Source organism: Choloepus didactylus, chromosome 9 (genome assembly GCF_015220235.1).
Source record: "Choloepus didactylus isolate mChoDid1 chromosome 9, mChoDid1.pri, whole genome shotgun sequence".
Taxonomy (NCBI): domain Eukaryota; kingdom Metazoa; phylum Chordata; class Mammalia; order Pilosa; family Megalonychidae; genus Choloepus; species Choloepus didactylus.
Genome location: NC_051315.1, coordinates 119,972,070 through 119,997,684, shown reverse-complemented (window position 1 = coordinate 119,997,684; position 25,615 = coordinate 119,972,070). Strand labels below are relative to the sequence as shown.

Genomic DNA, 25,615 nt, shown 5'->3' with positions numbered 1-25,615 from the left:
GTAGAATCAGTGATGGTTCGCTGCTTTATATAGTTGCCAGGGGCAGGTGAGAAGAATGTGTGCCAGTTTGAATATATTGTGTCCCCCAAATGCCACTGTCTTTGATGTAATCTTACGTGGGCAGACGTTATCAGTGTTGATTGGATTGTAGTTCTTTGAGTGTTTCTTTGGAATGCACCCCGCCCAGCTGTGGGTGATGACTTTGGTTGGATGGTTTCCATGCGGGTGTTGCTCCACCCATTCAGGGTGGGTCTGTGTTGAGTCACTGGAGCCATATAAATGAGCTGACGGACAGAGGGAACTCAGTGCAGCTGTGAGTGATGGTTTGAAGAGGAGCTACAGCCAAGAGGGACACTTTGAAGAAAGCACAGGAGCTGCAGATGGGAGACATTTTGAAGACAGCCATTGAAAGCAGACTCTTGCTCTGGAGAAGCTGAGAGAGGATAGATATCTCAGGTGCAACTGAGAGTGACATTTTTGAGGGACTGCAGCCTGGAGAGGAACGTCCTGGGAGAAAGCCATTTTGAAACCAGAACTTTGGAGCAGACGCCGGCCACGTGCCTTCCCAGCTAACAGGTTTTCCGGACACCACTGGCCATCCTCCAGTGAAGGTACCCGAGTGCTGATGTGTTACCTTGGACACTTTATGGCCTTAAGACTGTAACTGTGTAACCAAATAAACCCCCTTTATAAAAGCCAATCCATTTCTGGTGTTTTGCATTCCGGCAGCATTAGCAAACTAGGACAGAATGTAAAGCGCTATGTCAGCACCTGGAAGAAAAAAAGGGGCCAGTGAATTGTAGTGGTTATTATGTTACTGTTATCATCATTATCATCATCATCATCTTTGTTTTTTCCTCTTTTTGGTGGGAGGAAGATAGTATTTGTGTTCCAGATGAAGAAAGGCTGCTGTCTTTCAGGCAAATGGAGAGGACCAGTGTGACTGGAGCAGAGAGCATCAGTGTGGCAATTGTGAGGAATCATTTTGGCTGGGGTGGTGGGTGACGGACTGTGCCTGCTCCCGCGGGGGTTTGAGGAAAGCTGTGATGCAGGGAAGGACAGACGGAGGGAGATTAGTGGAGGGCTGTGTGCGGGGTGGTGGGAGTGGGGCGGGGTCTGGGATTCAGGACGTGAGCGATGCTGGTGCTTGGGTGGCCCTGGCAGCGGGGACAAGCCCTTGGACCCGGACTCCACCATGGGATGGAGGTAAGACAGATGCAGGAGACCTACGTCAAAGAAAGACGTGCTGGCCTTGGGGCCGGGCTGGGCTTGGAGAATGAGGAAAGAGGGTCGTCTAAGCTGCCCTCTGGGGCATGAGCTTGCACCATGGAAGGGACAATGTCTCCCTCTGCGGAGACAGGGAAGGAGGAGGCGGGAACTAGTTTGGGGATGATGAACTTGGCTTGGAACCCCATGAGTGTGAGTTAACAGGGAAAGAAGGTGCAAAAAAAATCGAGAAAACAGTCGGAGACGATACAATGGGACTAGAAAATGAGATTTAAGATTCACAAAAATTGAGATCTTTAATTAATTGGATTAATTATGTTGTTTCCTAAAGAAAGTTGATCTCACATCAATATATATTTTTTCAAGCGCAAAAGTGAGATGAGTAAGGAAAATACGTTTTAGTGTATGGGGCCCTCCCTGTCTACTTGCTAGAAATAGTCCCTCTGGGCCAGTGTGGGTGTGGTTTAGAGAAAGGACCCTGCAAAGTGGCAGGCTGCCCTGGGTGCAAAAGGAGACAGTGTGGAGTCACCCTGGCCCAGGTGTGAATTCAAGCTTAGTAGGTGTGAGTTTGAGTAAGTTGCACCCCCTGTCTGGGCCTGGCTTTCCTCGTCTCTATGGGAATAATAACCCACATTTCTCAGTGTTGCTGGTTGGATTAAATGAGGTAAGATAGGAGAGTGGTCAGCACATCATCAGGTTTATTAAATAAACTCCCTCCTTTCCTGGGACTTACCACATGCCATGGTGTGGGAGTCCAAGGGTGATCTGGGAATTTCTGTATAATTAGTACAACAAAAGCTTCTTTCTCCTCCATTTGTTCACCTGTTTATTTATTTATTTTTTATTAATTCACTCATTCATTTGTTTATCATTCATTCATTCATTTATACTTTGCACTAATTCTACTTTGGGTTGGGCAGAAAGAGCACCAAGTAGTTGCAGAAGAAGTGTGGTAATGCATACGTGTGTCATTGTCTATCTGTGTGCATTTCTCCCAGTCCTCAAACTGCTACAATGACAAAGGATTTCTTAGACTTTTGTCATTCTTCAGGGGCACTGGTCCCTGGGGGCGAGCGGATCAGTAGCCGCCCAAAAGGCTGATTTGAAGACTTTGGGTTTTTTTAAATGTAATTATCCTCTTATCTGTTGTTTCTTCTACCCAGTGGTCGTGAAATAAAAATAATTTGATCTTAGCCCTGCTCAAGGGACATTCCCAGTGCAGATGATTAAGCAGGATCCGAGTCCTGAAGGAATGCCTGGGCCTCAGCGGGTGGCGGAGGTGTCCGATTCTGTTTCCACTCTGAGCACCACCTGCCTCGTTCTTTATTTGTCCAGCTGGCCCGGGCTCTTCCGCTGCTGCAGCCTCGGAAGGGAAAAGCTGGTAACGGGTCTGATGGAGCCACGGCCATTGTTGGCCTTCACATGGAAAGAAAGAGACGGTCTAGTGGCTTCCTGTGGCGTGTTTGTTTCATCGGCTGGGAAGCCAATTGTCATTTTTGGATTCTCTGACTTTACCATCTCTTAATTAAAGACATAAACCACAGGAGCAATTTTGTGCACATGGTAGAAAAAAAATCAGGGATACTGTGTCTAAAAGTCAGCCATTCCACTGGGCATTTGTTTTTTTTGCTAGACTGAATTTGGTACAGCGACCCATTTGACATCATGTCATGTTAGTGGGTGGAGGATGCAAGGTTAGGAAAGGATGAAATATTGAAAGAAGCTTTTAAAGATGCAAAATTCCTGTGATTATTTAATGATTCTCCAGTTATAAAATTGTCTTTTATGGACCTGTTGTTTATGCATATTTATCCTGAAGTTAATTCTATTATAGCCTCATAAACAAGTAAGCTCAAATAATCACTCATGAGCATAGCTGTTTTTTTGTTTGTTTGTTTTATTTTTTTACTGATCCTCTTTCTTATATGGAATAATTTAATGACAGAGAATTATTTTCTAGATTGCTCTGCATAAATTATTTACTCAGATTGGGTGAACTGACAATGACTATTTAAAAGATTGGTATTTGGGAAATTTTTGTGAGCAGCTCCAAAAGGATTTAATACTGTTATCCAAGGTTTAGTGTATTTCTTTTAAAAATGTATCCTTTAATAAAATGCCTATTAATCTGAAAAAAAAACAAAACAGCACTGGATATAAAACTAATCACTAAGGCTTCTAGTTACTGTAAAACATTAGGCGTTCAGTGGCTTGTGTTAGTTTGCACTTGCCAATAGGGATTGTCTTCCATTGAATGTGGTTGAAATGAAGGTGTAATGATAATGCCTGAGTCATATCTCAACAACAAAAAGACTCCGACCCCCTGCATTCAGGTCCAGGCCTCACTTTGTATCCAGTACACCTGCCGTGAAGTCATCAAAACTTTGCACAATTACTGTAAGACAGTTTTCTGGAGATGGCGGTTCAGAGATGTGAGCAAGCAGCTCCTTTTCTCCATTTACACAAGTCTTCCATTGGGGGAAGGAGGAGATGATCTTATTCGTTTATTGATCATTTATTGTCCTCTGCTTTTCTTACCATCCTGCTCTGGACTCTGCCTTCCAGGAGCTCACTGTCCAGCTGGGGGTGGGAGTAGGTACACATGGGGAGGCATGGGTAAACATGATCACAGCAACAGGTGAGAAGTGTTGTCATAGAAGCATCCTAGAGAGGCATCGAATTCTCAGTGGTGTGTGTGTGTGTGTGTGTGTGTGTGTGTGTGAGGGGCTTGGGAAAGAGGTCAAGGGAGACTTTTCACAGGAGCAGTTAGCCAGGGGATGGTCCAGGGGGTGAGGGGAGAGGGTGTCTCCTGGCTGGGCCATCAGGCACAAAGGCTGTGAAAGAACAGAGCTTGTTCAGAAAGGCAAGGAAGTCAGAGCTGGAGGCAGGGGAGGAGGGAAAGGTGGCGCAAGGCTGCTAAAACAAATACCATGCAACGGGTTGGTGTAACAACAGGAATTTATTGGCTCATGGTTTCAGAGGCTAGGAGGCTTGCTTCCTCCTGGGGTTCGTATCTTTACTGGCTGGCCAGCAACCTCTGGGGTTGCTTGATTTTTCTACCACATGGCAATGCACATGGTGGTATCTTCTTTCTCCTCTGGGTTCCATTGACTTCCAGTCTCTGGCTGCTCCCTCCTCTCCATTGACTTTCACTTACTTGTAAAGGACTCCAGCAATCTTGACCAAAGCCCAAAATGACTTGGTGGACCACACCTTAACTGAAATCACATCTTGAAAAGATCTTATTTACAATGGGTCCACACCTATCAGAAAGCAGACCAAATCCAAGAACATGTCCAACTGGGATACACAATTCCACCCACCGAAATCAGAATCACTTAATAATGCAAATAACCATTCCCTCTTTCTTTGTTTTTGTTTTTGAAGATGTTTTATGTGGCACTTTCTTAAATCAGGGCACATTTCTATACTAAATGGAATGTTATCATTCCTAACACTGTGTTTAACATTTCCACTCCTTTTTGTTTCCTCTGCAAAGTTCCATTAGCTTTCTGAATTTGGCATTACGTGTCTAAGATTAAACACATTAAAGAGATTTATAGCCAGTTAATTGCCTGTCATTTTCTCAATTACCCTTTTATGTTCAAGCATGCGTTTTGTTATGTATATAAATAATACATTGTTGTAAAGGACATCATTCACAAAAGATACTTTGGGGAGTTTATAAATTATGTGTGGATGAAAAGATAATTCCCCAACTTAATGAAAAATTAGTTATTTCCTGAACCTTATGTTTAGGAAAAATGGAAGCTGTTTTACCTATGTTAATTAATCTTAATTATAAGGTCCACTGAAGTCATTACTTATTCTTAATTTTAAATTATGGTTTAGAAGTTGTGTAATATCTTGAGTAATTTGCTATGCCCTCAAAATGCCCACAAAATGGTTTGGGCATATATAATATATTCTATATTTTACTGTTGTCTTTTTTAGCAACACATTTTTATATATTCATATTTCCTTTAACATTCTAAGTTTTTAGTATTTTCATGTTCACTCAATAAATAATGCTGTTATGATGATGATGAAAAAGCATGAAAGAAGAGGGAAAATACATAGAAAGTCCAGTTTTGATTTGTGAAATTTAGGCAGATGTTAAGGTTGTTGAATCAATGGATTAATGGTGAAATAGAAAATGTAATTGATTTTTGTTTTAAACATCACATGTGCTGATGTGAAGGTATACACAAAAGAGAAGGTAAAATTTCCCTGTCACTCCTGAGATATGATGACACGACATTTGTTGTATATCTTTCTAGAATGTTTATGGGCAAACACATACTTAGAGAAAATGTCCATTTGTTTTGCTACAGGTGTGGTCATGTGACATACTGTTCTGTGGTCTGTGGTTTCCCACTTAGCAACTAACCATTTATAATAGTAATTATAGTAACATTAGCTAGCATTTACTGTGCCCAGCATGATGATGAATGCTTTACTTGTATTGTTCTTTCTGTGCCCACTAGCCGTTGACAGATGGAGAAGCTAAGGAACAGAAAGATTAAGAAACGTGCCCAAGGTCACACAGCTAGAAAGTGTGGACTTGGGCTTCAAACCAGGGGAGCTGAGTCCAGAGTCCAGGTGCTGTATCACAAGGCTCTGCTTCCACATTCCATGAGGACGTTCTATGTCAGCCCAGACAGAGCTACTTTGCTCTCTTTAAGGTCTTTTTGAAGACACTGTCCAAGCCCTACCCATTTCCTTCAGGCCTGTTGCCTCAGTCCCGGGTGCTCTGGGGGAATCCAGCTACCAGATTCTCCACAGAAGCCCACTTAGCAGCAGGCACATCTCACCCACCACTGGTGTCCTCAACCATCAGCTCCCTTGCCCCTTAGGTGGGAGAACTCTGGGATGTGTGTCCTACGCTGACTCTCAGAGTTTCCCACATGGTTAAACTCCAGTTTCCGATGATAGTAGTAGGCTTGTACTGGCCGCCTCTTTCCCTGTCTCACTTCCCCTCTCCCTCCCTTCCTCTTCTTTTCTTCCCAAATAAACAATTTGTGTTGATTCCTTGTTGTATGGTTTGCTTCTGGTAGATCCAGATGAAGACAGGCTGTGATGTTCCACTATATGAAGATACCTTAGTTTATTCAGTTAGCCTCATGTTGACAGATTCTGAGGAGGTTTCCAGTTTTTCCTCCTATTACAAATAATGTGGTGAATGTTCTTGCATCACTGTCCTTAGTCCAGGGTAGGCAGGGCTCGTGGCTTGGGGCCTCTGCCTTGTAGTGCCCCATCCTCCTCATGCCTAAGACTGGCCAAAGCCGGCAGTGTTGTCTAGGTGGCATCCCAAGCACGGACCTGGCCCCAGGTGGACCCCAGTCCCTGTTTCTTCCCTTCGAGGTACTCTCTTTGACTCTCTACCTGCCATGGGGTTGACCATGTGAGGGCTCCAAGATTCATGCTTGTGGGCTGGTGCTATGACTGGGCCCCGATTCCAGGAGGGTGGCTGGATGGTGGTTGCTCACATGCACACATACACGCAGTAATTAAAATTTCTAATACAGCTTAAATTCAGACTGAAAAAGGCAATGTTCTTAATTTTGTATTAAATCTATCATTTGGGTTTCTATTATTAGAATTTGTTCAAAATCTCTTTTTCTAGTCTTCTGCAGGTTCAAGTGACCATATGTTGATATTAGAAGAACTACTTCAAAATCACCCCTTCCTTCTTTTTCATCTTCGTTTTCAGGGTCAACCAGGACCACCAGGACCACAGGGTCCAATTGGATCCCTGGGGTCCCCAGGACCCATTGGGATTCCAGGAGAGAAAGGAATGAGAGGTGACAGTGGCCCTCCTGGAGCAACAGGGGAGAAAGGAGATAAGGTAAGACTCTTTGTAAGGAGAAGATTTTTGTTAACCATTCTTTAGCAGTACTAGGCTGGAGTTTTTATAATTCCAAGTGGTACATATTTGTACCTTATAAAAAATTAAGACTAAACTCCTTTTGGACAATCAACTCTCTTTCCCCAAAACCCCTTTTAGAGGTGTTCATTCTTCCAGACCTTTTCTATGTATTTCTATGTAAATACATAATTCTATAGCAGTGAGAAGTTGTAGTATTGTTCCATGGCTTTTAAAAAAATCTTTCATGGTATTATAGTGTATGCTTCATTCTGAACCTTTCTTTTTTCACTCAACAATATACTTAGAGATTCATTCCATATTAATTCATAGAGCACTAACTCATTGTTTTGAAAACACTGCATGGCATGCTATACTATGTATAGTATGCAAACTTTATTCTTTCTTAATAATTTGGATTTTACCTCAATTTTGTGTAGTGCAAGTGTACAGAAACAATCTTGCACCTTACCTGTGTTCACATTTAAGTTTCTTTGCTTCTCTAGGATAGATTCTGAGAAGTTGAATTTTTGACTTACAGTGTGTTGGCTATAGTTGATTCTGCCAAGTTGCCTTTCTAAGTAGAGTTACCAAAAAGGGGATTCTTAAATGTTGGCATTTATGCTCACTGATGTAGAAATAGATGTCAATGACTACTACATGTCTTTAATATGGGTTACTGTTTATTAGTTCTCAAGTAAATCAACTTGTTAACCTAATAATTTAGTAACTTTTATAACTTTGTTTTATTTTCTGGGATTTTAGGGCCCAACTGGTGTTCCTGGATTTCCGGGTTTAGATGGCATACCTGTAAGTATTCCCAAATTTTCTCTGTTTTCTTTTTAAACAAAGGAGAACCACTCATCAAAACTCATAAAACCACATGTTCAAAAAATATACAGGACAAACCCTTCTTCATTGTGTCATCTTAGCACGTGGAAGGGTAGGGCATGTATTTCAATTTTGTGCAGTAATTCAGAGAGCTGAAACACTTTACTTGAAGGGCAAGCTTTTCAAACAGGTTAGAGGAAAACTTCCAAAAATATGAATTTGATAAACTTATCAAGTACAACGTTCTGGAAATAGACCCATATTCCTAATTAAAGTTTTTATTCACCAGCAAGTCCTAAAGATGGAAGTGGGTTTAAACTCTCATTTCTAACATGAAAATAAAAAGAAAGAAAGAAGAGGTATTTTGGGGGCTTTATGAATCATTAGAGTCTGTCTAAGGATTTCAAGGATGATTTACTCCCAAATCTTCCATAAATTAATCCAAATTTGGGTTTTTATAGAAATTATTTTTACTATGCTACATGGCACTGTGGGTAGGGAAGGAAGTTTCACAAAGTTAAGAAGTAAACATGTGAGTCATAATTGCTGTCACCTGGGTATCCAGATTGCATAATCTTTGTTTTATAGTATTATTACAAAAATGTTTCATTTATCATTTTGTCTTCTGTAGGGTCACCCGGGACCTCCTGGATCCCGAGGCAAACCTGGCATAAATGGCTACAATGGTTCAAGAGGTGATCCGGGGTTTCCAGGAGAAAGAGGAGCTTCTGGTCCAGGAGGCCCTCCAGTAAGATACTCATAGCTGATACAATTAGGAATCTTAAGTGCAAAGACTCTACAGTGGGAACAGTCTTGCTGAGTTCAAGAAGCAAAGTTAATACAAAGTTCTTGGAGCATGGTGAATAAATGGGGGGACCGGGAAATGAGAACAGAAAGGTGGGGCAGTCCAAGAACACATGGAGCTTTGTAGACTATGAAAGTCGGGATTTTATTTCCCATTCCATTGAAGGCACTGGATGGTTTTAAGGAAGGAAGCAATATGATCTGATTGATGTCTCAACAAGATGCTCCTGGCTCCTGAGTGGAAATGGATAGTAGGGGGCAGGGAGCAGGGAGGCCAGTTAGTAAATCATTAGGTTGTCTGTCAGTTAGGATTTAGTGCAGACCTGTAAACCTCTTTAGGTATTTCAAAAAGAAAGGAATTTAATACAGGGAATTTGATACTTAATGGAATGGCTGGAGGAGTGGAATTCGGGGGCCACCACTGAACTTCTGATTTCAAGGACTCACTTAGCTGAATCCAGAAGTCAGGAAGCTGTTCTTATACTATAACCACTGCCTCTCACTCCCACATCTGGACACTGGCAAACACACACACGTTTTTATATTCCTGCTTGGCAGCAACAACAGCACCAGGAAGAGGACTACAAGTACATCTCCTTGGTGCAACTCAAAATGCATCCAGCTGCAAAGGAGTCTGGGAAGTGTAGTTTTTAGCTTTCAAGGTCTTGTGCAAGAGGATAAATAGAAGGAATTTGGAGTGGATGCCCAGAAACAGTTCACCATATCTGCCACCAAGGAAAACTTCACTGTTTTAGTTTAGTTTTTTTCTCTTCCTTCAAAATTTTGGACTTTTATTTAATCGTAACTTTAGCAGGGACCACATTTTCCTCTCTCCTATATATTCTCTTTCTCTTTCTTTTTTTCTTGTGATTAAAGATTGGAGTTGATTTGGCCTTTCAAAATTGATTTTCTGTAACTTTTTTCCCCTTATCTTTCCCCTTCCCTAATTAAGTGCCATTTCCCACGATTCCTTCTAGAATGTTTTCTTTCACCATCACTGAAGTCAGCTGCTTTCTCCTTATGTGTTTTCCTTTTACTCCAGATCCCTGTGGAATTGATCTGAACACAGAACTCAGAAAGAATTTCCATACTCACCTCTTTCTTGAGGTACCAATTAAGAAGAGCAATCATATTTCAAACTTAGCAATCTGAAGACTAAAATGCAGTCTGGTGAATACACATTTTGTAAGCTCTTCAAATTGGGCCCAACCTCATTCTACTGGATGTCCTTGAAATATTCAAGGAAGCAGGGTTTCTCAGTTTTAACTTTAGCACAGCATATAGTACTGACCAGTTAGAAACGCTGAGAATTAAAGTGTTTGATTTCTTTGTAAAAAACTTGACAAACTGTCATATCCCTTCCTAAGTTGGGATCAGTTTCTAATGTTGTGAAATCCATCTAAGAGTTCCTTTAGTGTCAAATTGTTTGTTTGTGTCCCTTTCTCTGGCACATCTTCATCCTCTCATCAAAATAACTTTTCTCTTTTATGTCCGCAATCTACCTACACTAAGTTCCTAGGGCTGCATATAAAAAGTCTCTCAAACAACAGCAGTGCCAGCATTCCTACAACCAGCTGTTTCTTCTATAACTCCATTTGCATTCTCTTTATATTTTACTTCCAACATTATAATTTTTCTTGTCTTTCCTTCATTTTCATCTCTGTTGGCTAATTCCTTCCTTCAATAATTTATTTTTGTAAAATGACCTTTGGGTTCATCACAAGGAGGCAACACAACTACACACTTTGCTGTCTGTGAGTGAATTGACTTCCAGATGTGCTGTGACCAATTGCCAACAGGCTTTTAAAGTAATATGTGGTTGGTCACTGGCCATGATTTGTATCTGGCAATTATGTAGTGATTTGTAGATTGAAGAGCTAACAGCAAGGTTTGTACTTTATGTAATTACTCAGTTAATATGCAATGGTTAATTGAAATTGAATCCTGTTGCTGGAGGATGGTGTTATTTAATTTAACTGTGGTAACTAAAGTTCATCCATATTGAAACTTTGCAAGGCAGGGATTTCCTGTACAGGCAAATCTGATTCCTCCAGGCAATGGATATAACTTACCACACAAGCCTTAATTATTGCCTATTTGAAGCAAAGTCAGGCACTCTTCTAAGAGGAATTAACTCTATGTCCTTCTTAGGAGCTTGATTTAAGATGGTAGACTTTTTATGTGGTAATCAAGTTAAGAACAATTTTTAAGATATTAAGTAAGAAAACATTGTGGGAATAAAGGAATACATTGATGTATTTCATTCACTTTTTGAAAATAATTTAAGCAAACTAGCTTCTAAGTACATAAACCTTCCAGAAAGAATATATATTATGTTCTTTTAAAAATTAATCTTATATCAGAAGATATTGCAGATTGCCACAGTATGCCAAGCCCAACCAACAGTATTCCTAAAACCCCAAAGAATACCCTGGGCTCTATCTAAGACTCTATAAAAGTCTGACCTATTAAGGTTATTTTTTCAGAAACTTAAAGCCTCCAGATGGCTCGTATGCCAGATAAGCCCTGAAATCCAGAGGTGCCAGTCTCTCCAAGAACATCAGCCAGTTTCATTCCTCTACCCCATAAGATCAAAATCCATTTTCAGCATGGAGAAGTTAGAATGGTCATTGCTCAGATATCCGTGAAGATTGAGAGAATACTCAAATGAGAGGGAGGAGTTGTAACAGAGAAGTTGGGATTTAACAAATGATTACAATTACTAACTCATTATATAGATAGTTCTTTTTAGTTTCTGGTGTATTAGAATAACCAGAAGAAAATACCTGAAATTGTTGAACTGTAATCCAGTAACCTTGATCTTTGGTAATGATTATATAACTTTATAGTGTCCATCTTGTGACTGTGTGATTGTAAAAACCTTGTGACTGACACCCCTGTATCCAGTGTATAGGTAGATGAGTAATAAAATAAAGACATGCATGAAAAAAAAGTTAATCCTATAAAGGATACATAGGCTCTATTTTGAACAAGAACACTAAAGTGGATGAAATCAATACTTTATACTATTACTAGGGTGTAAATTATTAATTAACAAATGCAAAAGTGGTTTTTTTGTAAGTGTAAGGTATGTGCATTATACTGTGAGGAAAAATGTGAATAATTAGTAAATAGATATAAATATTAGTAGATACTCTGATTAAGGTGATTCATAGATCTTAACTGAATATTGAATAAAAGCATATCAGAATATTAGGATGATAATAATAAAGGAAATAAAGGAATCTCTGCTAATGAAACATGAGTATAATGGTAATTTTATCTGTACCATTTCATATAGAAAAGAAAAATACTGAAATGCTAATGTGCTTTTTCTTTTTGAATGTTTTATTTTCAGGGCCTACCTGGGGAAAACGGAGAAAAAGGAAATTCAGTGCTCATTTTAGGTGCCGTTAAAGGTGTTCAGGTAAGCATTCTGATCATGATGGGTTTTTAAAAACTTATTTTCACATAGGTGCATCCATGCGGGAAGCACATGGGCAGGAATTTCCTTTGAAATGTCCCTGAACAATGATTTTTGTCATTACCCTGACCCACGAGGTGGACACCATACTTCTTGTCCATAGACACTGGCTTTAGTTGCTCTGACTGTAAAATTCCAGTACTTCTCAGCTATTCTTGCAGAGTTGCAAGGGGTACATCTATTTAGGATTTTTCAACCTTGCACACGCATATTGACTTTTTTGGCCAGATAATTCTTTGATGTGGGCGCTGTCCTGAACATTGTAGGATTTTGAGCAGCATCCCTGGCCCCTGTAGGCTAGCTGCCAGTAGCAACCTCCCTACCCCAAGTTATAACAACCAAAGATGTCTCCAGATATTGATAAATATCCCCTTGGGGGCAAAATCAATGTGTTTGTAGTTAAAATATTGTAATAATGATACTTGCCATTCAGTATAATAAAAGTCACCAATACTGAAACAGAAAATTGTGGAAACAAAGTACTATCTTTGATAAATTAAATATTTTTTATATTTTTAGCAGGAAATGACATACAAACATTCAGAAATAAACTCTTCAGTGACTTAATTTCTCTCATATGAGAATCCTGGATAAGTAATATATCAGTAAAAATGATGAATCAAGAAGAGAGATACAGGACATTTTCAAGACATGTGGTCATTACACTTAAGGAAGAATATTCTACAATTATATTAGATAAAACTAGTTCTCGATTGTTTCTCTTAGATTGGAGTGGCCCACCTGAGTGGGGACCCCTTTCATGAGCTCACAGTATTAGCCTACAGCCTTTTTGCCTGTTCTTAACCTGTTAAATGGCAAGAACTATGCTTCTGTTTATACCTTAAATGACATATTGAAAAACTTAGCAACAGAAGCAGAGTCATTCCAGGAACCAGTATGGAACCTGATACTGTGGCTTTAAGCAACCCCATAACCTCTCAGCCTCATTTTCCTTATTTATGAAAAAAAATTAAAACAGTATCCATCCTGCATTCCTCTAAGTGCTGTTAAGATGATCTGTTATAGTAATTTATATTGCGGCACTTTGTAAATGTTCATGTCCTCTACAGTCTTAGTTATGGTGAGTATTTTTTTGTCTTTCTGGCAGGAGGGATCAAGTGAAATGGAAGGGGAGATGGGTAGAAAGAATTCCACATCTTAAGGAGAATAATAAAATTTCTCTGCAGATCAATAGTCTTTGAGAAACAATGTGCTTAAGAGCTTATATTCAAGAGAACATATACACTGTGATCCTTTAAAGTAGACTGATCTCATCACAAGGTCAAATTTCCACATGAAATCCTTTTACATCTACTCTAGGGTGGTATAAGGGACAAAGTGTCTGTAATACAACCCAAGGTCTGGCAGTTAGACCAAGACAGACTGTGACGAAGCAGGACCATCACTGTGTGATGGACTGAGCATTTTGAGTATTTACAACTGAAATATGAAATCCCATGAGAGCTTGGCTCCTAGCCATCACAACTCTTCTCTGATCTCAGCAGAGTAGGGGCAGAATTCAGGCCATCAGACTGGAGAAAGAAAACTACTCCTTCTGCAGTTTTCTTCTCGACACTGAAAATTTGAACAAACAGCACAGTTAGAACAATCCAAATAATTCCTACATATATTTCTTTTTTTAAAAAAATTAACTTTATTTATTAAAAAATTAAAAAACATGAAAAGTTTTCAGATAAAATAAAACAAAGGAACAGGAAAAACAAATATCCTGATATAACTTCATTGATATAACTGATATAACTTCATTGCTTCCTGTGTGCTCCTATCATACCATAAAAATACATACATGTGTTTCTATTTTTACATGTGTGTGTTGTAGGAAAACTGTGCTCCTATAAAGTGATGTGTTGTTTTTCTTGCAGGGGGACAGAGGGGACCCAGGATCTCCCGGCTTACCAGTAAGTCGCCTGAGCAGGACACAGGCCCTTATTTTAATCCCAGCAGGACTGGTTACATAATTTGCAGGGTTCAGTGCAAACTGAAAATGTGGGTCCTTGGTTCAAAAATTATTAGGAATTTCAAGGTGGTGACAGCTGAGTGGGGCCCTGGTATCTGAAACCCAGCAAGTTTCTCTTCCCTTCCTCTTCTGTCTTTTAAGATCATGGCGTTGTTCGGGTATATGCAGTCACTTAATACATGGACAGGTAGATCTGCTTAAAAACTATATAGATAATCTATGCCAAGTGGAAATGATTTTGCATTGCTTCCCTATACCATTTTGCCTGCCATACCAGTTATTATGTATTTTATTTAATATTTTGTCCCATCTTCATCTCCCTGAAATTGGTAATTTGATGAGTATATCAGTCTAGCCAATTTATCATTGTTTTCAAGATTAAAATTGAAAGTAGATTTGCCTGCCAATGGTTAGCCTTTAATTTCACTTTGTAACTTCAGGCTAGTAACACAATTACTTTCCCAGGTTGGTTTCTCTACTAATAGAGCAGCTCAAAATACATCTTTCAGTTCTGCATAATACACAAGGTAGCTTTCTGTTGCTGTTAAAGTAAAATACTAATTCATCCTCCTGGAGAGAGCAAGTCCATCGCCCCTTAGCAAATCACTTGGTGTGGTCAGAGTCAGGGGGAGAACAAAGAACCTCTCTACACTTCCAGGACTGCCCAACTCTAAACTTTACTCGAGTATCTGACTGTAGTTAAGATATGATTTATATGTTGCAGAAAATTGTTTTAATCCATAATTGGGGATTAAATTTCTATTCATGTTGATCTTATGGGCCACTCATATTAAAAAATATATTAAAAAGTGTAAATACATTAATATTTTTAAAGCATTTTGATGGTATATCAGAATTGTAACATATATGGAATTTAGGAGTAGCTAATAATGTCTTCTTTGTTTTCTACTTTATCTACTTCAAAATTAAAAAATATACTGTGCTTATATATATATATAATCAAATTTGCCATTTTACCTATTTTTAAGTGTACACTTCAGTGGCACTGATTACATTTACAATGTTTTCAACCATTACCACATCCATTGTGAAAAATTTTTGTCACCCCAGACAGAAACTCTTTACCCATTAATTACTCCCAATTCCCTCTCCCTCAGCCCCTGGGAACCTGTAATCTACTTTCTGCCTCTAAGAATTTGCTTATTCTATGTATCTCATATAAGTGGAGTCATGAAATATTTGTCCTCTCGTATCTGGCTTATTTCACTTAGCTTAGTGCTTTCAAGATTCATCTATATTGTAGCATGTGTCAGAGCTTCATTTTTGTTGCTGAATGATGTTTCTTTGTAGGGATATACTACATTTTGTGTATCTGTTCATCTGCTAATGGACACAGGCTGGTTCTACCTTTTGGCTACTGTGAATAATGCTGCTGTGAACATTGGCATACAAATATCTGCTTGAGTCCCTGTTTTCGTTTTTTTTTAGTTATCCCTAGGAGTGAAGATTTATTTCCAAATGAGTGGATTCATCTCTGGGTGTTAGTTTAATTCTAAATGTAGGAGTTGTCACGGCTGCCCGCTAGCCCTGTGCTGTCTTAACTGCCATGGCAGAGCTGCAAATGAAGATGCTCCAGCGGGGCACAGATGTCGGGTCCCTAATTTCTCTGGAGGCTTTTTTCACGTGAGATCACATGCAGCTGTCGCAATGAGAGAGGACTATGAGTTTTGGTAACAATGCACTGATTTTTCTCATGATTAGGGACTCAGGGGTGCAAATGGACCGGCAGGCCCAGTGGGATATCCAGGAGAGCCGGGGTTAGCAGTAAGTACAGCCCTGCTGATGTCTTTCCCGGGCCCAGAGGCGATGTTTAAACTGGAGTCTGGGGTTGGGCACCAGGGGGCTCTTTGAGAGATTATAATTTGATGAATCAGTGCAAACCTGCCATTGTCACTGGACATCTTAAAGCCAGGTCCCCTGGAATGAGCCTCTGGCGCCATCTTTCCATATAACAAACAGCCCATTTATGCTAGAAAGTCCATTATTCGTGTTTAAAAGGAAGCTGTTCTTAAATAGGAACTTGGGGCAACCAGTGAAGAAATATTCTTTTTTTTTTTTTTATTGATAATGGATTTGTGTTTGTTTGCCATTGATTCAGGGCCGTCCTGGCCGTGCTGGGAGCCCAGGTCCAAAGGTAGGTAGCCTCGAGCAAGCTCCATAAAAGGGTCCATAGACAATGAAATAAGGGCTCAGAATCCTAGCTTTCCTCTTATTAGACCTCACAAAATATTTACTAAACAAGCTTCCAGAAATCTGATTTGCTTTTAATTACTTTTCTTTTAAAATTCAAAAGCAATTAGATTATGTTTCCTTTCTTTCTCAGGGTAATCCTGGCGTGGGAGTGAAGGGGCAGATGGGAGACCCGGTAAGAACCCCCACTGCACGGAGCTGCTGTTGCAACGTAACTTTTGATTATTACTTAAGGTGTTCATTACCTAGCCACTCCAAATTTTACGGCCAAGAATTTTTCTTTGCTGAATTACTATGGCACTATTACCCTCCACTTCAAATTGACAATTCTGATAAAATTTGACACTAAATTCAAGTGAATTTATATGACACACATCACTCTAGTAAAAAGGGATTGGGCATTTTTGATACTGTATTAGATTCAGAGTAAGTTTTATTTAATTACTAGTTTGTTTGGCTTAATTTCACACATTTCATCGGAATCCTCAACTCAACACGTATAAAATAGGATATAAATATTTTAATCATTTATTTATATACATATACATGTATATGGATATTATTTGTATATAAGGAAAGACACACATATAAGCACTACAAAATCTCATACTAACATTTTAATAGAGATTATCTCTGGGTGGTAGAATTATCAATAACTTTTATTTTTTAAATTTATCTTTGACAATAAGTATGTATTGCATTTTAAATAAAGAAAAATGATAAACATCATTTAGACTTAGCAGCACACAATCTTCCCCTTACCCCCTCATGCCCCACCTCTCGCTGTTCCTGCCCCCACCCCACCCCTCTCACACCCGTAGTCCTTTCTGCTGAAGTGGGAGACTTAGAGAGGATGAGCTTTAGAAAAGTGATTTAGGATGGCAGCTCATTTGGAAACAATCTGAATGTTCCACAGTAGGTGAGCAGCTTCCTGTGGGCAAAGAGATGTTGAACATCTATTCAGGACCAGGCTGGGGTGGGTGCTGGGTGGGGGGATGTGGCAAGACAGACCTGATGTCTGCTCTAGCGGAGTCCCAGTGTGGTTGGGTAAGTTGTGGTACAACCACTGAACAGAATGACGTGATGGTCAAGAATGTACAGAGCACTTCATGAAGTGGGGAATTGCCTAGGATATAATGTGGAGGGGAAGGGCAGGTTGCAATATATAATCTCTACTTTCTAGAAACAACAGCAAGACCTTAAAATGTCCACTCAAAGAGGGTTTCTCAGTCTTGGCTCTACTGACATTGTGGGCTGGAGGATTCTTTGCTGTGGAGGGTGCTGGCTGATATTTGCTCTTTTAGAGTGACAGGTGAATAAAAGCATAATATTGAAATTCTGATGCAGAAAGTTCAGGTATTCAGGAATCTGTTTGCCCACCCCATTTCAAGAAACACAGCTCTAAATGGTTGTTACTGATTATTCCTGGGAAATATGATCATGGTTCTTTAAAACTTTATTTTTTATAGTTATATTTATTTTTAATTTTTTTGTTAAAAGGAACATGCAATACTTTTATTATATGAAAAAATAGTAAAATGGCTAGTATTTTGAAGCTGTTTTGTGCTTGTCAGTGCTTATGGGTGTGTTATGTTTATCAAAGTGGTTTGACTATTAGGAAAAAATGTAGCTAAAAATGATTAATAATGATATCATTGAGTATTTACTTTGTTCTGCCCAACATAGTGAGCATTTTATGTGCATTATCTATTTAATAAAATAATACTTTGAGGTAGGCAATGTTTATAATCCCCATTTCACGGTTAAGGCAAGCAAGGTGTAGACAAGTTAAAGAAACTAGAGCTGAGAGAGATTTTAAGGAACTTGCCCAAAGTAAGACAGCTAGTAAGGATCTGGTTTGCAAATGTAGGTAACCTGCTCTACAGCCTGCTCTTAACTATGACCCACATGGGAAGGTGACTGACTCTAAGTGCAGATTAATGATGATAATATTCAAGAAAAGTATAAAATAATTATCTTCTAATCAAGGGTGGGAGTTTATGGTTGTGTTGTGACACAACCAATTCAAAGAATATATTGTCCCAAGAGAATAACATCTGTAATGGCTTATATGAAAAGTTTTGGCTAATTATTTCATACAGAGGGTATAAAAACATTGAAAATTTTATTTCTGTTTATAACCAGCAATAAACTGGAAATAAATCAACCCATGGGAAATGAGAAGGGTTTAATAAGTAAGAGTACATTCTTATGAGAGATTATAGTATAGGCATTAAAATTCAGGTTTTTAAAGAATTTTTAGAACAATAAGAAAATGCTCATAAAATAATATTAATTTATATAGTGGAAATATGAAATTATAAATATGCATAAAATTTAAAAGTGTTTCTGCAAAATATAAAAATACATAGTATATTCTAGATTATGTTTACATATTTGTTAGAGTATATTCTAATTATAACATATTCCAAATGATGTTTAAAGATCATTTATTTATATACATATGCATGTATATGCATATTATATGTATATAAATAAACACACATACACATAAACACTACAAAATCCCATACTAACATTTTAACAGAGATTATCTTTGGCTGGTAGGATTATCGATGACTTTTACTTTTTAAGTTTATCTTTGACAATAAGTATGTATTACATTTTAAATAAGAAAAATCATAAGCATCATTTAAATTTCATGATGTGTTTGTCATGATTTATATTTTAAATCCATGCCACATGGGATTGTAAACATTATACCATAAAACATGGCTAAAAGTCTTCTTTGTTTCAAAACATAAATTAATATGAAATTCCTGCTATCTTGATTTTTTTTTTAAAGGGTGAGGTTGGCCAGCAAGGCTCTCCTGGACCAACCCTATTGGTACAGCCTCCTGATTTTTGTCTCTATAAAGGAGAAAAGGTAACCTCCAATTCATGCATGACCCGGGAAAAGTAGTAGCAGTGTTCTTTTCTGGACACATACTCTGTGCCAGCAAAATGCTGAGCACTTTACAGGAATCACTATATTAATCCCAAAGCCACCTTACTACGTGGGAACTGTTACCAGCCCCCTTACACTGAGAAAGAAAATGAGGCTTGGAAAGGTGAAGAATGTTCTCAAGTTCACCCGGCTGCTAAGTGTCAGACCTAGGTCGGGACGCTGATTGTGACGTGTCCTCCATGGCACAGTGCCCCGGTTGTCTTTGATATGTGGGCTGAAAAGCCCACGGGTAGCCCAGTCCTCCTGTAGACATTATGCCTGGGCTTGATGTTTTGAGAATTGAAAGGGTGGTAAATGCATGGAGCTGGCACACAATAGACTCTTGGCAAATATTCATTCCTCTGTCAGCCTCCAGCACCGATGTTGCAAATGCCACTTGCAGATTGTGTCCGGTTTTGGTGACTGGGTTAAATTTCTCTATCTTGCTGAAATGAGCTCTCCTCTCAATGGCTGCGTTTCCAGCTTGGCTCCGGGGCCCTGGTTACAAGGTGGGCGGCTCCTCTGCCCCTCAGGGCTCCCTGCCTCATGCACGGGGGGGCTGGATAGTATGAGGCTTGTGCTTGGATTGTAGTAGCTAATTAGTGACAGTTGAAGGGTAATTGCTTATTTTAAAAATTCATGAGATGAGTTGTCAAAAGATGAGATTTCTGAAAGAGATGGAATTCAATATGTTAAAGAATAAGAATAAGCCAGATTGCCTTTATTGTGATTTTTAGGGTATAAAAGGCATGCCTGGACTGATTGGGCCACCGGGACCTTTTGGACCCAAGGTAGTTTATTTAAGTACTCTTTATTTTCTCATGTATATGATATGATATAACAATTAATTTTTGCATATTCTTTATCTTTTTAAAATACTAATGTATATTACTAGACATTTTCACTATTTTATCATAATACCATAGCGTGCCTATTCTAAAGTAATATGAGTTTTCTTTAAGCCGCTGAAAATACTTTTTTCCCCTCATTTTGTTTCTGTGTTCCATATTGCCAAAATATTGTTACTTGAATCTGTCTCATTGTTGTCATCTCTTAAAGGGAGAACCTGGTATTGGAGCAAAAGGAGAGAAAGGGATCCCTGGATTCCCAGGACCCCGGGTAAGGGTCATTCGTGCCGCTATTAACTTAGATGAAGTAGGGAGGCATTTCTCTTTCAGAGTTTTACAAAACTAGATCAATATTTCCATGTGGTCAACAGTGGAGAATATATCAAATAAGAACAATATATTTTGGACAACAAGAGTTGTGTCACAGCCAACCTTCCCAGAGCTGCCATTTAAACAAAGCGGGAGAGCAGACGATGAAAGGACTGGGGAAATAATGGGATTGTGGCGTTTTCTCTCTGGCTCAGCGTCAGTGTGGCCATAGTTTGTAATTGTTCATTTAAGCCTATTTGATAAAAGAAAAGTGATGATCTAGGGGCAGTAGCTAGAAAAAAAACATGGCATCAGGTCCCAGATATCACTCATCCCCATCCACAGTCAGCGAGATGGCCGGAGCCCAGCCAGCATGGAAATCCAGTTTATTGGCTCTCAATTTAGTACTTAATGGGATTATAGTGGTTTTCATAGTCATTTGTGTTAATGATAATGCACAGGGAAACCGTGAATGTCTGAATTATATTGCAGCAGTTTCAAAAATATTTGACCCCGTGTAAACATCAAGTGAAATAAATTAAAATGGAAGTGCAGTAACAGAATATATGCTTAATTTAAAATACTGAGAATGACATGAATTTTATGTGTAAGACTAATCAAAGATCAATTAAAGTAGTAAATGTTATAAAGAAATGCAATCTAGGATGTATGTGTATATATTTGCTTTTATTCAGTTATCTCTGCAGACAAGATTAAGTATCCCTGGAGCAACCTCAAAAGGTAGAACATGATGCATTAAGCTGATTCATGCATTATGATTAAATTCTGTTTGTGTTCACTTTCATGAATTTATTAGGGTGACCCTGGTTCCTATGGATCTCCAGGTTTTCCAGGATTAAAGGTAAATATATACCATTATAGACATGAGAAGCAATTCTTCATTAGCAAATGGAATTCAGTGTCATTCAAAAGTTGTACAATCACATGCAGACACTCACACAGAGGCATGTAATTGGAAAGGCAGATGCATGCACTTTATGATTTGCATGATTTAGTTATGCAAGAACTAAAGCACAAGACCTTGTCTGATGCCAGACCCAGAAGCAGCGTTAAAGCTTAGCAGAGTCTCGGAGGGCAGGTGTCATTCAAATTAAATGAGAATGAGATAATTTGTCACCCAAGCACATTTTTTTTCAGAAAAGCCATGTTTGTGGTTTTTCATAGGGAGAACCAGGACTGATTGGCAATCCAGGATCATTTGGATTTCTTGGCCCAAAGGTAAACATGTGAGCCTATTTGACTGAGTAGAGCCCTGATAAAATTTTATGTCCTTTATGTTACCATGTGTATTTTCCAAAGTATTTGAAAGAATCATTGAAGACTCTAACTTTTGAAAGGGGCAGGGTTAATTTTGTATATATAATTTTAATGCATATTGTGATAATTACATTTTACATTTAAGAAATGATCCTTTTGAAGGTGGATGATAATGAAAGATTCCACTGGAATAAAATAGTATTGGGACTAAAATGAAAGGAGCTTCTGAGATCCCGTGGTTTTCACCACCACTCCATATTTTTTGTTTCTTTTTTAACCTCTCTGGCTTCACATTCAGCACGTGCTCAGGAAAAGCCACAGTGGCATTAAGGGAATAAGGCAAGGGGGCAGCATTTGCTGCTAAAATCAAATAATCTTGCTAGATGAATAAACCACCTATCTGTCCTGGAGTGTCATGTTAGAGGTAAATGCTCATAGGATATCTAAAAATCTTACTGCCTTAAGAAGAATCTAATTTATGGACATGAAATAATTTGGCTGGAATTTTTAGTTTTCTTTTTTTCTGTTTTGTGAGAGATTTGCCATTTGATTATTTACTTCTGCTTGTCAGTGGGAGGTCAGGTACATCTTCCTTCTTCCTGAACCATTCATTTCCGTAGCCAGCTTATAATCTTTATTTTTATATGAATGAATTTGTGGTCCTTCTCATCTCTATTTAAAGCCAGGCAACATGAGAAAAATCCTAATGTTTCTAAGAAAAGTGAATAAATGAATGATTTCAGGGGGATTCTGGAGACCGCGGGCACCCAGGACCACCGGGAGTTTTGGTAACGCCACCTGTTCCACTCAAAGGTTTGTGTCCTGTTCAGTTCCTCTGTAAATTATGACCACAGTGGGATCTGAGTGCCCCAGACTGAAGTATTTCCATAGCTTCCACACTGGGTAGGGTGAATACCTGAGCTTTACCGTGAGTACGTAATAAAACCTGTGCAGATGGAGATGTGCATCTTGGTTTGCCTCTCTTGGCATAAGATATCACATTTTATTTTAGTATGTGAACAGTACACTGGGATTTTTACTGTGTCACCTTTCAGAAAGTCATGTTTTTTAAATCACTGAAAAACGCATAAAACCAGTTGACTGACACCTGCTCAGGTGCTGCCATCAGGCAACGAGCGGCTAAATCAGTGACAAAGAGTGCCCCCCACTGAGAGTTGAGATGTGTGTGCAGAAGGGGCAGCTGAAGGAGTTTCAATCTGAGAAATTCCATTTTAAATGTGGGAAGAAACTGTCATACTTCACCAAATTTCACAAAAAATAAGTGTGCATCAATGTAAACATGTACATAAGCATTTATTTATTCAAACATGTGATTGTCTTTGGCAGGCCCTCCGGGGGACCCAGGGTTCCCCGGCCGCTCTGGGGACAGGGGGGAAGCTGGGCCACCGGGCCTCCCAGGTCCCGCAGGCAGACCAGGGGAAGCCCGAGCAGGTGAGAAATCACTGGCTTTTACACAGCAGCGTTACTAGAGCGTCACCACACCAGCGCTTCTCAACTCTAACTGATACTGTAATCACCTTAAGAGCATTTTAAAAATACCGATGCCCATGCTTCACCCCAGACCAAGCCCATCAGACTCCCTGGAGGCCAGGCCAGGCATCTATGTTGTCAAATTCCCTGGTATTTCTAATGTACAGCCAGGATTAAGAACCATCGAATGCAAGCCAGTCACTCCCTCACTTGGAAGAAATACAGGTTCTTGAGCTGCCCCTCGGAAACAGTCCCTCAAAATCTCAGGGGTGTCCTGAGGAAAATATATATAGAACAGGCTTCCCACAAGGTTATCACAGGCAAATAAGATGCAGAAAGCACTGCTGGGGTTAGAGTGTCTTGTTCACATCTTTCTAACTTTCTGGAAGGCTCTCCCCGCTGACATCCACTTGTTAAAATTCAGTTTATCCATCTAGGCCCCAGCTTAAATCTCTGGCATAAAATGTAGAAATAAAAATTGTAAACTAAAAAATAGAAGTTTGATTTATCCTTGGTTAAAAACAAAATTATACCCCCTCACCTTCTACTCCCCCACACCCCCAAGACACTATAGATCACAGTGATATTTGACCAACAGCCGCTGAAAGAGGCCTGGTGACATAACAACTTTGAGGTCCTTCAAATGCTGTGCTGGTTAATATTCTTAGTAAGATTAGAGAAATACGGTTAGGGGATATTTACATTCTGTGAGCTCAGAACGACAGGTTAAACTTTTAAGCAAAAAGCCTTGAATAAATGTGATTTCGTCAGGCCTCTGTCTCTTGTTATATTGACTGAGAAGGAGGACGTGTCTTGAGCTATTCAGCCATGAACTACAGCAGTCTTGTTTACTCTTCCCAGAATGTAGCTTATTCTTTGTAGGATCTGATGACCACAAAAGCTTTGTCTAGTTCATTTATTCTATAGATATTGTGACCTTGGCTTAATTGACCCAGAACTATGTAAATCATACAGAATAGTCTGTTGTCAGGAAGCATTAGACTCGGTCTTAGAGTTCTCTTTTTGGGGCTTGTTTATAATAAAATAGTGCTTCCAGAAGATTGAAATTAAAACCCACTAGGAATGAATAACAAGTATTTCTAGCAAATTCAAACTCACATCTAACAGGAAGCCTCTTAATTCCCCAAGACTTTTTTTATGAACTAACACAGTGGCTTTCAAAATTTGACTATGACCTGCAGTAAGAAATAGATTTATGTTGCATCACACACAGGATATCTATATCTCCACGTATACATAAGATTGAAACACAAATTTTACAAAACAATACTTACCTCTGTGGTGTGTGATGTTCTTTATTTTCTGTACCATCCTTTTCTTTTGAATTAAAAAAATAAATTCTGGTCACGTTTCACTCAATTGATTTCATACCCTTCTGATGGGTAGTCAAGGCTGCTTGGGTGTCAAATGCTGACAGCCGTTCTCCCTGAGCACATTTCTATTTTAACTACTCAAAGGTATATAGCCCTTATTATTATTTTCTTATTTTGTAATTACCAAAGTCTTGGAGGCAGACGCTTGGGAATGAATCTCAGCCTTGCAAAGCACTTAGTGGAGGCCTCTTAGCATAGGGACATAGTTCTGAGTATACAGTACGGACTAAAAACATTCCAGGTTTTAGTGCTGACAAGTTGTGTGCTCTCTGGCCTTTAAAAAAATTCTCTGTGTGACGGTTCTCTGATCTGTAAAATGGGATAATAATTATACCTAATAAAGTCTTTGTTAGGGTTGAATGCAGCCTGGCAGTAGTAAAGGCTCAATATGTTAGCTATTGTTATTATTATTCATATTTGGCCTAAACTCTCTGTGCCTTATTTAGAGTATAAACTTTGTAGAGTTGTTTGAAGAGTAAAGATAATGTTTATAAATATGAGTAAAGCACCAACACGCAAGCGAATAATAATGCTAGCCATTCATTTGACTAGCATGCTACCTTCCTGATCGCTGACGGGGTTTCAGTTGCCCTGTGCTGAAAAATTACCCAAAATTTACTGGCTTAAGAAAATAATAATTGATATATTATCATTATCCCTCATTGGGCCTGTGGTTCTGGAATTCAGAAAGGGCTCGGCTGGGTGGCTCTGGCCAGGGTTTTTCGTTTGGTTGCAGTCAGGTAGCTGGAAGGAGAACAGAAGGGCTAGCCAGGCATCTCTCCTGCTCCTGTAGTCTCAGCCCTCTCTACAGGGACTCTGTCCTTAGTTCAGGCTTCCTTTCAGCCTGGTGGCTTCAGGGCAGTGAGACTGCTTACCATGACAACACTAGTCTTGAGTGTTTTAGCTCATAAGTCAGAAGCCGAAGCACCTTTTACCTCCTAGCCTTG

The 25,615-nt window shown here is 39.2% G+C and overlaps 1 protein-coding gene across 5 annotated transcripts in view; it reads left to right on the top strand.

Annotated features, from left to right (window-relative positions):
• The window catches only part of COL4A4 (collagen type IV alpha 4 chain), a 141,912-nt gene that overhangs the window by 51,461 nt on the left and 64,836 nt on the right, over nucleotides 1-25,615 (top strand). For all 5 annotated transcript variants that reach the window (XM_037848455.1, XM_037848454.1, XM_037848453.1 and 2 more), the window contains 15 exons: nucleotides 6,941-7,075; nucleotides 7,859-7,903; nucleotides 8,556-8,672; nucleotides 12,087-12,155; nucleotides 14,096-14,131; nucleotides 15,913-15,975; nucleotides 16,310-16,345; nucleotides 16,535-16,576; nucleotides 19,208-19,288; nucleotides 20,086-20,139; nucleotides 20,408-20,467; nucleotides 21,323-21,367; nucleotides 21,691-21,744; nucleotides 22,527-22,596; nucleotides 23,131-23,235. In XM_037848455.1, coding sequence (XP_037704383.1) covers nucleotides 6,941-7,075; nucleotides 7,859-7,903; nucleotides 8,556-8,672; nucleotides 12,087-12,155; nucleotides 14,096-14,131; nucleotides 15,913-15,975; nucleotides 16,310-16,345; nucleotides 16,535-16,576; nucleotides 19,208-19,288; nucleotides 20,086-20,139; nucleotides 20,408-20,467; nucleotides 21,323-21,367; nucleotides 21,691-21,744; nucleotides 22,527-22,596; nucleotides 23,131-23,235 — 1,012 coding nt within the window. The remainder of the gene's footprint in view (nucleotides 1-6,940; nucleotides 7,076-7,858; nucleotides 7,904-8,555; nucleotides 8,673-12,086; nucleotides 12,156-14,095; nucleotides 14,132-15,912; nucleotides 15,976-16,309; nucleotides 16,346-16,534; nucleotides 16,577-19,207; nucleotides 19,289-20,085; nucleotides 20,140-20,407; nucleotides 20,468-21,322; nucleotides 21,368-21,690; nucleotides 21,745-22,526; nucleotides 22,597-23,130; nucleotides 23,236-25,615) is intronic.